General features: G+C 53.0%; 4 protein-coding genes across 4 annotated transcripts; 1 reads left to right on the top strand and 3 right to left on the bottom strand.

Annotated features, from left to right (window-relative positions):
* Window positions 1-736: 736 nt before the first annotated feature.
* G6M90_00g002810 (uncharacterized protein) lies at window positions 737-2,310 on the top strand (the record flags this gene model as incomplete). The annotated part of the gene is made up of 4 exons (XM_066129538.1): window positions 737-1,484; window positions 1,542-1,615; window positions 1,673-1,814; window positions 1,877-2,310. 4 exons carry the CDS (start codon window positions 737-739, stop codon window positions 2,308-2,310), a joined length of 1,398 nt encoding a protein of 465 aa, XP_065985924.1.
* Window positions 2,311-2,678: 368 nt separating this feature from the next.
* On the bottom strand, window positions 2,679-5,207 carry G6M90_00g002800 (uncharacterized protein; the record flags this gene model as incomplete). The annotated part of the gene is made up of 3 exons (XM_014687317.1): window positions 2,679-3,790; window positions 3,864-3,971; window positions 4,034-5,207. The coding sequence occupies 3 exons, from the start codon at window positions 5,205-5,207 to the stop codon at window positions 2,679-2,681; spliced, it is 2,394 nt and encodes a 797-aa protein (XP_014542803.1).
* A 1,315-nt stretch (window positions 5,208-6,522) lies between these two features.
* On the bottom strand, window positions 6,523-7,662 carry G6M90_00g002790 (uncharacterized protein; the record flags this gene model as incomplete). Its single annotated transcript, XM_014687318.1, has 1 exon — window positions 6,523-7,662. One exon carries the CDS (start codon window positions 7,660-7,662, stop codon window positions 6,523-6,525), a length of 1,140 nt encoding a protein of 379 aa, XP_014542804.1.
* Window positions 7,663-8,988: 1,326 nt separating this feature from the next.
* Window positions 8,989-9,997, bottom strand: G6M90_00g002780 (uncharacterized protein; the record flags this gene model as incomplete). Its single annotated transcript, XM_014687319.1, has 3 exons — window positions 8,989-9,041; window positions 9,106-9,407; window positions 9,471-9,997. The coding sequence occupies 3 exons, from the start codon at window positions 9,995-9,997 to the stop codon at window positions 8,989-8,991; spliced, it is 882 nt and encodes a 293-aa protein (XP_014542805.1).
* Window positions 9,998-12,394: the final 2,397 nt, after the last annotated feature.

Here is a 12,394-nt window from a genome sequence, read left to right as displayed (position 1 = left end):
ATTTTTTGCATTGACAGCTCCGCATGTTGGTTTGAGCGTGTCAAACTGTCCTTACACATCCATCTCGGCTTGCGACTCTACGGAAACGGGCCCCGATAATCAAGCTCCGTTGCCGTTCGGGGGGCGCGCCATGCCGACCGGCCGGAGCTGCGGCCCCTCAGTCTCTGCCCTACAGACCCACGACCCTCATTAGGAAATACAGCCCCGACTTTTTGCCTAGGCACGCAGCCGTATTGCAGATCATCATGTGCTCACTGCACAGTCTCTGTTTGCGGGGTAATTCACCGTCCTCCCCACACATTCTGGCATGTTGTGGCTGCTAATCTCAGTTGTAAGCGGCATCGAGGCCTGGTTTCACCATGTCCGACCGCCAATCGCAAACCGAGCCGTCATGGATCGCGGGAAGCAGGTAAAGCTGTACCTGGATCCAAACTTTAACCTTGCGCAACAATAAAAGTCAACTTCTATCAGGTGACGGTTGGCTGGGCAAGTTAGAGTCTAGTGGGCGACATGCTGGTTCTCGCGCTGCCCTTATACCAAACTGGGATTAACGGGAAGCATACCCTCCATTCATCATTCGACATGGCTGGCTATATAACGTCGTAGACAGCAATGATGGGCTGTCCCAAAAGTGCCGCCTTCATTTGCTGCTCCTCTCTTTGTGGCACTTGAAGACAAACTCATACAGTCGTATACAGTTTCTAGCATCACCAACACTTGGCTATACTAAAACGACATGGCTTCCAACGGATCCTTCAACATGGCCCCAGGGCATCTCGGCAACCTGACAGCCGACCAGGAGGCTGTACTTCGCAAACTCTGGCAGACCGTCTTCATGCTGTACAACATGTTCGAGCACGCAGGGCCCATCGTCTCGGATGCCGGCTCCATCAACACCGAGTCTCCAAGGCGCACCGGCTTCTTCGGACGTACATCTCAGGAAGTCCCCCCGACGCCCAAGCCCTCCCCCGACGTCATGGAAGCCCTGCAAATCATCACAACCGACCCGCAGGAGCAACAGCGTCTGCTAAAACAATTTTCCCAGCTACTGGCCCTGCAGAGCCCGGAATCCATCAAGCACTTCAAGGACGGGCTGGCGGCTGCACCGCCCGAGTCCATCCAGCAACTTCGCGCCGTGCTCGCCGACCAGTCACCAGAGACCATTCGCGACTTCCAGAAGCTCCTGCACGGCCAGTCAGCCCAGTCGATTCGCTCCATGGTGATTGGCGCCGTCAAGCACGAGCACCCGGACACACTCATCCTGCGGTTCCTGCGCGCCCGCAAGTGGGACATTAACAAAGCTCTCATGATGATGTTTAAGGCCATGAACTGGAGACATGTCGACTTTAAAATCGACGAGGATATCATGCCCAACGGCGAGGCGGGTGCCGTCGCGGACGAGAAGGCAGCCAAGACCCTGGGCCGCGACTTTATGAAGCAGATTCGCATGGGAAAGAGCTTCTTGCACGGGACCGACAGACACGGTCGGCCCATCTGCATTGTCAGGGCCCGTCTGCATAAATCGTCTGACCAGTGTGTAGAGAGCATCGAGCGGTACACGACGTACCTGATTGAGACGGCGCGGTTTGTCCTCAACCCGCCTGTCGAAACTGCCGTAAGTTGGACCAGACGGCACTGCTTTTCCCCCTTCAAATGATGCTAATACGGACAGTGCCTCATCTTTGACTTGTCGGGGTTTAGTCTCGCGAATATGGACTACGTTCCGGTCAAGTTTATCATTATGTGCTTTGAAGCCAACTACCCCGAGTCGCTGGGCGTTGTCCTGATACACAACGCCCCCTGGTTGTTTAAGGGTACGTTGCCCCGGGCCTATGTTCTTTACCACCCTAATTCCGCGGCTAACAAAGGATCAAAGGCATTTGGAGGATCATCCACGGCTGGCTGGATCCCGTTATTGCCGCCAAGGTTCATTTCACGTATGGCCGTAAGGACCTAGAGGAATTTATCGCGCCGGAGCAGCTCATCAAGGAGCTCGGTGGAGACGAGGACTGGGCGTATGAATATAAAGAGCCTGTTGAGGGCGAAAATGATATCATGAAGGATACCGCCACTCGAGACGGGCTTCTGCAGGAACGGGAGGATATTGCAATCAGGTTTGAGGACGCCACCAAGGACTGGGTCTTGCATGGCGACGGCCCCAAGGGCCAGGAATACAAGGCCAAGCGCGACCTGGTGGCAAGGGAGATTCGCGACAACTACTGGAAGTTGGACAAGTATGTCCGAGCAAGGTCGCTGTATGACAGGCTGGGATACATTCGAGGCGGAGCAGAGGTCAAGTGGTATGAATAGAATGGCACTGACAGGTTGGAAGGTGGCTCTGCTTAATTAGCATTGCGAAAGAAAGCGTCTATCTTGGTTTGTAATTATTAGCTGGAGTTTTTTGCTTGAATATCAAGATGAAATGTCCAAGGGTGGCTTGATTATGTACTTGATATCCGAATGGGGGACACTGGCTTCATTATAGTTGATTATAATCGACAGAATAATACCGCATCTTTCATTCCTGTGCGATCCACTCTGTAGGAAGAAAATATCACCTGTCCTGAGATGACGGCGAGCCCATTTCGATAGAAACATGTGGCGCAGGTCCAACAACACCAAGCGATAGAAACCGAGCTGCGATGCAATTAGGCTCTTTCAGTCCGAGGATGAGCTTGTTAGTCTCTCTCATCCTCTTGGCCCCCGCCAGAAGCACCTCTCATAACGTTCATTTCCGTATCATCCTGCCGCATTCTATCTGGAGTCACGCCCAGGATGATGGCAGGTTCACGCAACCAAACCAGAACAAATCTGAAGAACCCAAACCTGGACTTGACCCTATCGACACCATCAAACGACTCCGGCTCTGGACTATTTCCACGCACAGCATATTCTTCAGAAGTCACCAGATCTGTTTGGGGACCACCGTTTTCGCCCTGCCGCGAGGGCACCAGCCTGGCGACGCTGAAGCCTAAACGCCGTCGCCCAGAGTCGCCCAGATAATATCCGAACTGGTACAGCCGCCCCTGCCGGATAATCTGCGACTGCAGATGTATGTCTTCGTCATCACGCTTCCCCTGCGTCGCAAACTCCGGGCAGTGCAGGATGGGACTGTCGTAGCACAAGGATAACGTATCCACGATATTCCACAGCCCGCGACCAGCCACGTACTTGGCGTCGATCCTCGCAAACGGCAGAGCAAGCATGTACACGCATGCAATGCCCAGAGCAGCATAAGTAGGAGTCGGCGAGGCCCGAAACGTCTGCGAAGTCAAGTCGAAGATGAAGATGCTTCCCGAGACGATGGGCGTGACGCCGCAAACAAGAGCAACCAAGAGACCCCACGCAATTCGCAAGTGTCCCCGTCTGCAGGCCGTTATTATGGCCGTGACAGGATCCGCCGACATGTAGTCGAGCAAGACGCTTTCTCTGCCGGGCGCGGGTTGGTCCATGGCCCGGATCGGCTGCAGCATCCGGTGGTAGGTGTCGGACTGGAGCAGCACCATGTTGCAGGAGGAGAAGAGGGCAGAGGGCAGAAAGCTAAACACCAGGCTGCGGACAAACGAGCTGCGAGCAAAGCCGGCGTAGGAATGGGCCAGCAGGACGGCTCGCGTGCCGAGCGTGGCGGACAGGGCAGCCAAGGCGCCGAGTAAGACCGTCCAAATGGGCACGATGAACCAGTCGCTGAAGAAGAAGGTAGGGAAGAGAAACCAGTATCGGAAATAGGAGAGGGGCTTGGGGTGTCGCTCCAGGAAATTGATCTGCGACTCGGTGAAGTGCGCAACGGGCGCTGTCGTGGATAGTCAATAACTGTCAAGAGGATCAAGGCAAACCTTTGGGAATACGTTTCTTCTTTCTCGTACCTTCACTCTCTGCATAGTCTTGATCTCTCAGTGCATACCGGTACAGCTGCGTATCGCCACGTCTTATTCTCGCCCTCATTTGTCGCTCAAGAGGCCCCGGCGACGGTCCTAGATGGCATATCAGCACTCCCTTGACACATGATCACGAACGGAGATGACGAAGAAGATACCTTCATCTGACTTGAAGAATCGAATGCAATAGAAGAGCTTGCTGGGATCTCGTACGTCCCTCCAATAACCTAGCCGCAGTACACCGAAATCCCGCGTCCAGGCCTTCATCCTCTCCACGACCAGCCTTCGAGTGTCAAACTCCAACCCTTCACAGGTCTCCAGCCTCGGAACATCAGAGTACTGAAGCAATGCAATCTGCGCCGCCAAAGAACAGGGGCTCCATTTCAACCCCGTGACCTTGCCGTGGAGGCGTATCATGATGGCCAGCGTCGCTCCAGACAGAGCCGAGTAGCAGGCCACGATGATCCATCCGACAGTAGGCGAGACCTCGACCCCCCAGCCGGTAGAGTCCTTGGTCAGCTGGAGGAAAGACGTCTTGAGCGGTGTAAGAATGAGGATGTTGACCGAGAGCAGGTTCACCGCCAGCGTCGTCAAGTGCCTGCTCTTCCAGAGCTCGGGGATTAGGCGCACGTCCATGGTGTTGGCGTCGGCATTGTTTAGTCTATGAGCCACAATCGCCTCGTTGCGGTCCTTGCTGCCCGCATTTAGTCGAACGTTGGCCATGACGACGTAGGGGATGAGCCTGTTGTAGCCCTGGGTAATGGCCCGCCACCAGTTTGTTGAGAATAACCCGACGATGCTGGGGCCGTAGCGGAGGGCGTAATAGTTGGACTCGACTCGAATATGCAGCCTGCTGGGATCTTTCATTTGCAGCACAGTCAGGGTAATCACTCCGCCGAGCACCAGCAGCCAGATGATAAGTGTCAGGACAAGTATCCAGTCGGCCAGTATAAGGAATCGGAAATTCAGCGACGGGTATCCTAGCTTGGCTGCTTCTTCTGATTCGACGGGCTCTATGTACTTGGACGAGCTGTCGCGGCTGCCTCCGTCGTCGTCGGGTGCTTGAGGCTGATCGCCGGATTCAATGTTGGGTGTTTCGGTATCAGTGGTGGGGTGAGTTATATTGTGCTCCCAAGACGGAAGATATGATGCCACGGGTCGCGAATGCTCACCTCTATCCGCCTCAGTCTCTTCGGTACTCCTATTGTTGGGCCTGGAACCCAAGTCGGGCCCTATGGGGGAGCCGTGGCCTTCTTCTTGGGCAGCATCTCGCCGACTTTGTGTTAGTCCTGGGTTGATAAGGCCGTCAACAGTAGGTGAGGTGCCGGCCATGGTAATCAAAAGTAGTTGAACATGGATAACAGCAGATTGAATCTTATAAAAAGCGGCGTTGTGCAATATAACGATATCGCTACCACAGCCTTCTCTATAACCAATGTATAAATACCAATGCAAATGCGAAAAACAAGTCGACTTATATCGATACCGACACCTCAGCTACAGCCTTGCTTCTTACATGCCTGGTCTCCGAGTACTTGTGGGCTGCCGTGTTCCATGTCAAAAACGTCAGCTCGGTAGATCACCTGCACGCCACACGTATGAGGTACGACTGGACTGGCCCGTTCTGCAGTCGCATCGATACACGAGATGCACTATCAATACCACATTGACATGTATACTGCACATAGGCTCGCCGCACAGCTGTCTTAGTTTGACGCCATTACCTCTCTGTCCATCCGCGGAGTGCAGATTTCTCCTCTTGATAACAAGCATCCTTCTGCCGGCGATACGAGATGAATAGCTACAAGTTATTTCGTTTCCTCTTCTTTTTGGAATAATGGTAAGAACGCCAGCGAACGTCGCCCTCTCTGTTGGCTTTTACTTCGCAAGGGGAAGCATTGTGCTGGGCGCTTATATACATACAAGGGTTCAGAAACACAGGAAGGCTGAGGGAGTAGCTTAAGCCACTTTGCATATGACATGCAAAGATGGATTCCAATGGCCAATGGAGACGACATGGTCTTCAATGACCCTTGAATGTTTGGCGGTTGCGGCTGAACGGCTGTAGAACGGCACATGAATAGCGGCGCTTATGCGCGCACTTCCGTGCCACATTGTTGCCACCAAGTCAATAGTTTTGTCGAGATGTCTTCATACGGAACATGGCAGTTCTGCGTACGGTATACTAATCCCTCCAGTCGTCAGTTCTAGCCTTCCACGCGTTCAAGTATCTCCCTTGAGTCAGATCGCAGAAAAGGGGATACCGGGTGCCTTTATCCTTCTTATGCGTATAAGGTAAACAACATCGAGGGAAAAAATGCGGAAAGACATGGCATTACGCCAAATACATCTAAAGAGCAGAAGTCATGTACTTAGTACAGAGCGTCGTGTTGATCAATATAACCGTCGCCATCAGACAGCCCCTTAGAAAAGGAGACCAACAATTTGATCAAGTACTACGAAACTCCGCGGATTCGACGAGTGGTATGGTCTCCAAGTCCCATTCCATGACCTATATTCACCCCCTGCAGCTGAACGCAGGCACGTTGCCCAAAAAAGATTGTAGGCATCGACTTGTCAGGGAACCAGAAAACCAACAGCAGCCATGCCCTCTCCATGACTAACACTCCATCCTCTTGCCTCGATTTCAGGATAACAATCCCGATTCGCCCTCCTTCGCAATCCTTCTCCAACTCTTCTCATAACCCCTCCCAAGCCTAAACTCCTCAGCGTCACTCTGCACCCTCCCCATCAACCCTTCTCGCCAACCGCCCTTCGTATCGTCCACCCAAACCGGCGTCTCCCCCAACGTCCAAGACAGGAATCTCTCGGCCCTAGCCCCGTCCGGTGCCTCAAGAAGGCCAACCGCCACGTCCACAATCTCAGGCCTATCCTCACAGGCGTAGAAAACGGCCGCAGCGCAAACCCTGCAGAAATACCGCTGCGCGTCCGGCGACGACTGGTAGCACGCCAGCGTTCCAACCGCCGCGTCGCCCGCATCCACGGCCGTCCTGAGCTCCGTCATTGTCCGGGGGAACGCACCCCCATCCGCCCGGGCTATGTCAGCCAAGTCGGTAAATGTCCAGTGGACAAGGTCGTTTCCAAAGTGAAGCCGACACGAGTCGCAGGCGTCAAAACTAGCAAGTCTCTTGTAGTTCCTCGGGTCGATGAACCATGGCAACTCCCCCCTCTTCCCGCCGGCATAGTCCCCCCGACGAAGAACCAAGTTGACGCCCTTGCAGTGGCAGGAAATACCTACAGACTGCTGCACCGGCCCGCCCCTGGGTTCTTCTGCCGAGGTTGATGCCCCCGGCCAGCTCCAGGGGATCTGTCCAGAGCGCGTCAAGTAGCGAGGGATCTCCTGCCCGTCGGGATTCGGCCTCCTCAGCCATACCGACGCCCCGCCGTCGACGGTATCCTCGACGTATATGTGGTTGGTGAGTCTGATCGGGGCGACGTCCATGTTCTTCAACGGGCCGCTGTAGACGCCGAGACTGCCCGGGTCCCAGGCCAGCTCGGAGAACATGGGCGTCGAGCACGTCCCGCAGAAGAGGTTGGAAATGTTTGCGGAAAACTGGTATTTCTTGAGGCCGCTGGTGTCGACGTCGGCACGTGGCCGCGGCCACGTCGAGAAAAGCACATACAGCGCGCCCGTGGAATGGCGACACGAATGGCAGTGGCAGACGCTGCCCTCTAGAGGAAGTCTCGACTTGGGTATTTCTGCGCTGAATGTGTGTTTTCTGCAGAGGCACTCTGCGGTGAGTCTGGCTGTTGATTCGCGGTCCATGATATGATGCGGTTCACGATGACGGGCGGATGGAGAGTGACGAGGCGTGAAAGTTGAACGCGGGGTTCCTACATGTAAGCAGTGCAAACCCAAGTTTGGTCGACCTCGACTTTGGCTTGCGCTAACATGCTTGTTTCCATATTTGGCTTACTTGAATTCTCAACAGCCTCGTACATTGATCAAGATCATGTAGGGGTGGGTGGTGGTCTTGTTGCAAGGAAAAACAGAAGATGCCGATACCAAATCAAGACCTCACCGTGCCACTTATAGGAGCTCCATCAGCTCAGACTGGGGAAGACATGGATTGCCAGTGGCATTGTCAGTGACATTCAACCCATTAGTGCGACATGGAGTTTGCATTCAAAAGCCATGGTGCCGTAGTTTTATTCATTTATTTATTCTCTATTCTCAATCATTCAAAGGCTTTTGGGTTTCCCCGCGTCAAAACCAACCAGACTTGACCACCCTCAGCCTTCTCTACTAGATGAAAAGGGCACATCTTGTCGAGCGCCGTTGCGGCGAAGTACATAGGCACTGTGCTTTCGCAATTGCAAAAAGTGACTTGGTCTGTTCGCTATTCGACGCCTTCATGTACCATTGATCCTTCAATGTTATCTCACTCTGCAGGAGGTTTGATTGGTTCGTAGCCGATAAAGAACAATTGTCGAACACGACTCACACAGGCAACAATCAACTCGACGCTTTGCAAACGCATAAGGAGGAATAAAACAACACCCAGCCTGCGGTAGGGCTCAGCATGAGTTGACAGAAGTTCCTCGTCTCAAAAGGCGGGCAAGTTATCACCAAGCTGAACCACGCCAGTCAACTCAGCACATACGAGGCTGCAGAGCACGCGCGTTGGAACCGTCAATTCTGCATAAAATCATCTTTGCTTAGATAAGAAGAACGAAATATACGAAACATCCAGCGCTTCCAGTCATTGTCCTGCCTTCCGTCTCGGCGCTCCCTCATGTACAACAGACGTCAGTAATATTGCATCGTCATGATGGCCCCAACACATGCAGTAGAAAGGCCATTTGAATCGCATGACAACGGTTCAGCAGGCGGCCAAAGGAAGAAAAATAAACAAAATGAACAAAATCCTAGTTTTATGAAGACCAAGATCGTAAAGTATCATGTAACATAACATACAGGTGAGAAGCGAAATTCACGATACCCTGCTGCAAGCTCCACATCCATGACCCGGCCTCAATCACGAGACAAAACTCTCCATGTAGCTTCCCTCCCTGCTTGGATTGCACGTCCAGGGAGTTTCGTGGGTTATGTGCATAGTACAATCACTGGCATTCATGGCATTGGGCTCTACTATCCCGTCTTGGGCGGCAGAACGTTTTCAGGGTACTGGCCGCCGACGTTGCCTAAATTATATATGTAAGAATCTGGCTTGAAAGTCATAGGAGATACTTGAGATCAACTTCTTACCTTGGGTCTTATAGTTGCAGACAGTGAATTGTGACGGCATCTGAAAGATTGTCCCTGCATCGCAATAAACAGTTGCACAACCGACTTTAGTCGACCCTTTCCAGACTACCTGGGTGAAGTGGCCATAGTCGCCAAGAGGAGTGCCTTGGCTAGGGCCAGAGCGATAAAATGCCGGCGTGTAGTTTTTCACCTCGCCGTACCACATGTCGCCCACAGCGTTGACGCCAGAATCGGTCGGGTTGCTGTTTTTATCGGAGGAGGCGGCTGCAATATTCTGGCCATAGCTGCCACCGTCGACACCCCTGCATTTGTGTAAGAGATTGTTTCAACCAAAGTGTTTTTCTTTCAAAAATGCAATGACTTACATCTGGTGCGCAAATTTACATGACTTGGCAATCTTTTCAGCAGTAATGGCAAGATTCGGGTCCCATATTAGGTCCGGAGAGGAATGCTTGCTACGGCACTCGTTGTGTATTTGGACCATTTTGTCCGCATAACTACCCGAGTTGCCGGATGAAGGCGACGGAGGAGGTGCAGCAGAAGTCGTCGCGGGAGGAGGAGGAGCGGCAGGAGTTGAGACCTCGGGTTTGGGCTGAATCACAGTGGGCTTAGGCGGTGGTGAAAAAGTCGAAGTCGAAGGTTTGATCTCTACCGAAGGAGAATCGGGAAATACAGGCGTAGGCTTGACCTTTGGGGGAGCAGAAGGAGTAAGAGTGACCACCTCGGTCTCGACGAAAACCGCGGGAATCTCGGGAGTAGGCTCAGAGTCGTCTGCGGTGACGGTGACGGTAACAAATTCCGTAACCCATTCGGTCGTCAAGGCACGCTTCTTCAATGGACCGGCGGCAGCCAGTACGGCACAGGCGGCCACGGCTAACAACGAAGACTTCATATTGAGCAGCTTTGGTTATCTACCACCAGTTAGCTTGTGTGCATTTGGAGCATCAGTAGTATATATAAAATGGCCAAGCAGTGTTTGGTGTCGCTCGGGCCGCATTCGTCCATGTCTCAGCAGAGGACAATCACAGTAAAGCAGCGACAAATGCAGTTGACACCATCTTGACGCTGTCGCTCGTCCAACAAAATCAGGGGCTTTTCGTCATTTGCAACCAGGAGACAGTTGGATTGCGGAGCCGTGGTGGCTGGGTGACATTAGGCGCTCTGGAATGTTGCAGAGGGAATGCCGAGACAAAACAATGGATTTGACGACAAACCCTGAGAGTCAAGACGACCGCTTCAAAGTGGAGAATGCACTTATTTAGCTTTCTCATCACATATATGGCGGTGTCATGGTGTTGTGAGCGCACGTCTGCTAATGTACATGACGTTGCAATGCACAAGTCCCGTGATGACAGCCAAGTAGAAGTATACATGCCCATCTAGAGCGACTCGGCGAGAGAGGAAGAAAGGAGGCATTGAGTATAGTTGCAAGGGGAGAGAAAGCCCAAATGCCATTACCTTTTGTAAATGTTTGACCGCGAAGTAACCGGTGGTGCGGGAAAGTGCTGACTGTTGTGTATATAGTCTGTTGTCTTCTTCAGAACCAGCTGGGCAGCACTGCTGACGTTTTCGTGTGGCTTCTCGACGTAGGGCGAAACCACAGTGTTGATAGGAAATCGGCAAAGCGGAAGGCGTCAAGGAAGGACGAGAAGAGGATGCGAATGACGACGAGAGGAACCTGAGGGCGTAGTTTCGCGGACTGACGATGCGCAAGTAGTAGCCGCACAGCAGAAAGTCTGAAGGGGTAAAATCACAAGGAGCGTAACGTGCCGTCAAGGACACACAAAGGAGCGGAGGGCGAAAGGCCGTTGAAGGAGTGAACAGGAAGAAAAAGAGGTAGCAATGCCGTCTAGGCAGTCGACAACCAGGTCTTTCGCTTTTGGGGGGGGAGATGAAGAGGGCGAACGGTGGACTAAAAAGAAGAGCGGCATTCTAGACGGCGCGGCCGTGCGATGTTAATAAGGAAGGAACGGCCAGTGGCACGAAGAGGTAGCTGCCCGTTGCAGAGAGCCATGTACTACTCCGTAGGAGCCATGGCAGCAAGCAGAGCAAACATTAAAGCGCGGCGCCGGCAAGTCTCCACACACCGCAATGATACGAACAGAGTCGACTCACATCGGACAGACAAGCATGTTCGGGTTCAGCCAGTGTTCAAAGAGCCTGGGGGCATGAGGAGCCTGGTACCTGGCGCGGGCAAACGAACGCCTCGATGGATGTCCGAAGAGGACATGGAGTGGATGAGCGCCCGGCGACCCTTGTCCCTTGTCCCCTGTCCAGACGAAGCGACCGGGGGGCCTCAAGCCTTTGAAGGTCTGTCCACACAGAGCCACCTGCCTGCCCCTGGCGCTAATCGCTTTGTGCCTGGCTGCCACATGGGGCCTGGCGCTTGGCGAGGGGTGGATTGATCCTGTGTTGCATCGACACTGAACATGGACAGCATGGCTTCGGGCCAAGCAGTCGACGGTGCCGTACCAAACGCATCACCATCATGGCTCTTTGCACACTAACTTGATCAGTCCAAGCCGAACCGCCTACGTACCACAGAAGCGATTTTTCGGTCATTGTTGGTCATCTCTCGTCATACTAGTACCGAATTCAGAAGCTGGGGAATTTCCATGTCCGGCTGCATCTCTGTCCATCGAGTTCTGTCAGGGGCAGTAACCATGTTCATGTCGCATGAGGAACAAAACTCATTTCAAGCTCTCATTTTACAAAGCACTCGTAATCCTCATATAATTGTTCATGGCTCCCTGCGTCGCGATGGCCAACAGCAAGCCGGGCGCATCATCCTTTAATATTAAGGTATATTTGAGTGGCGCTGCCTTTGTTCCACAACAAATACGTTTACCTTGCAATATTCAACACGTTTGATGTTCAAGTTACCCGTTGCACAAAGTGGCGCAAATGGCCTAGGCAACAACAACTCCAGCTCTTATTGCCAGCCAACAGGCTTGTCTCTTCGTCAAGCAAAGCAGAAACCGCCACGCAGCGACGGGTGCTCAAACAAAAGGCGCCAGTCAGTGGTGGGTGTGAGCAACATGGTCTGTGAATGAGACTTGATGATGGCGGCGGGGAAGGACTGTCGGTTATTGTTCTGAGGCCATTGTTTATATTACGGAGCGCGCCTTGAGGGTTTAAGCCATTTGATGCTGGTTGATACTTCCAGTCGTGTACGAAGCAACGTGCCAGGCCGTATATACATCAAGTAAGTACTGTACGCATGGCTGCCCAGTAGCAGGACGGAAAGTTTGGACCTGGCCCGCCAAACACAACGCACTCGCACGGCTCT

The sequence above is a fragment of the Metarhizium brunneum genome, chromosome 1 (assembly GCF_013426205.1).
Source record: "Metarhizium brunneum chromosome 1, complete sequence".
NCBI classification, from domain to species: Eukaryota; Fungi; Ascomycota; class Sordariomycetes; order Hypocreales; family Clavicipitaceae; genus Metarhizium; species Metarhizium brunneum.
The sequence above is the reverse complement of the archived record's forward strand: the minus strand, read 5'-3'. Positions and strand labels throughout refer to the sequence as shown.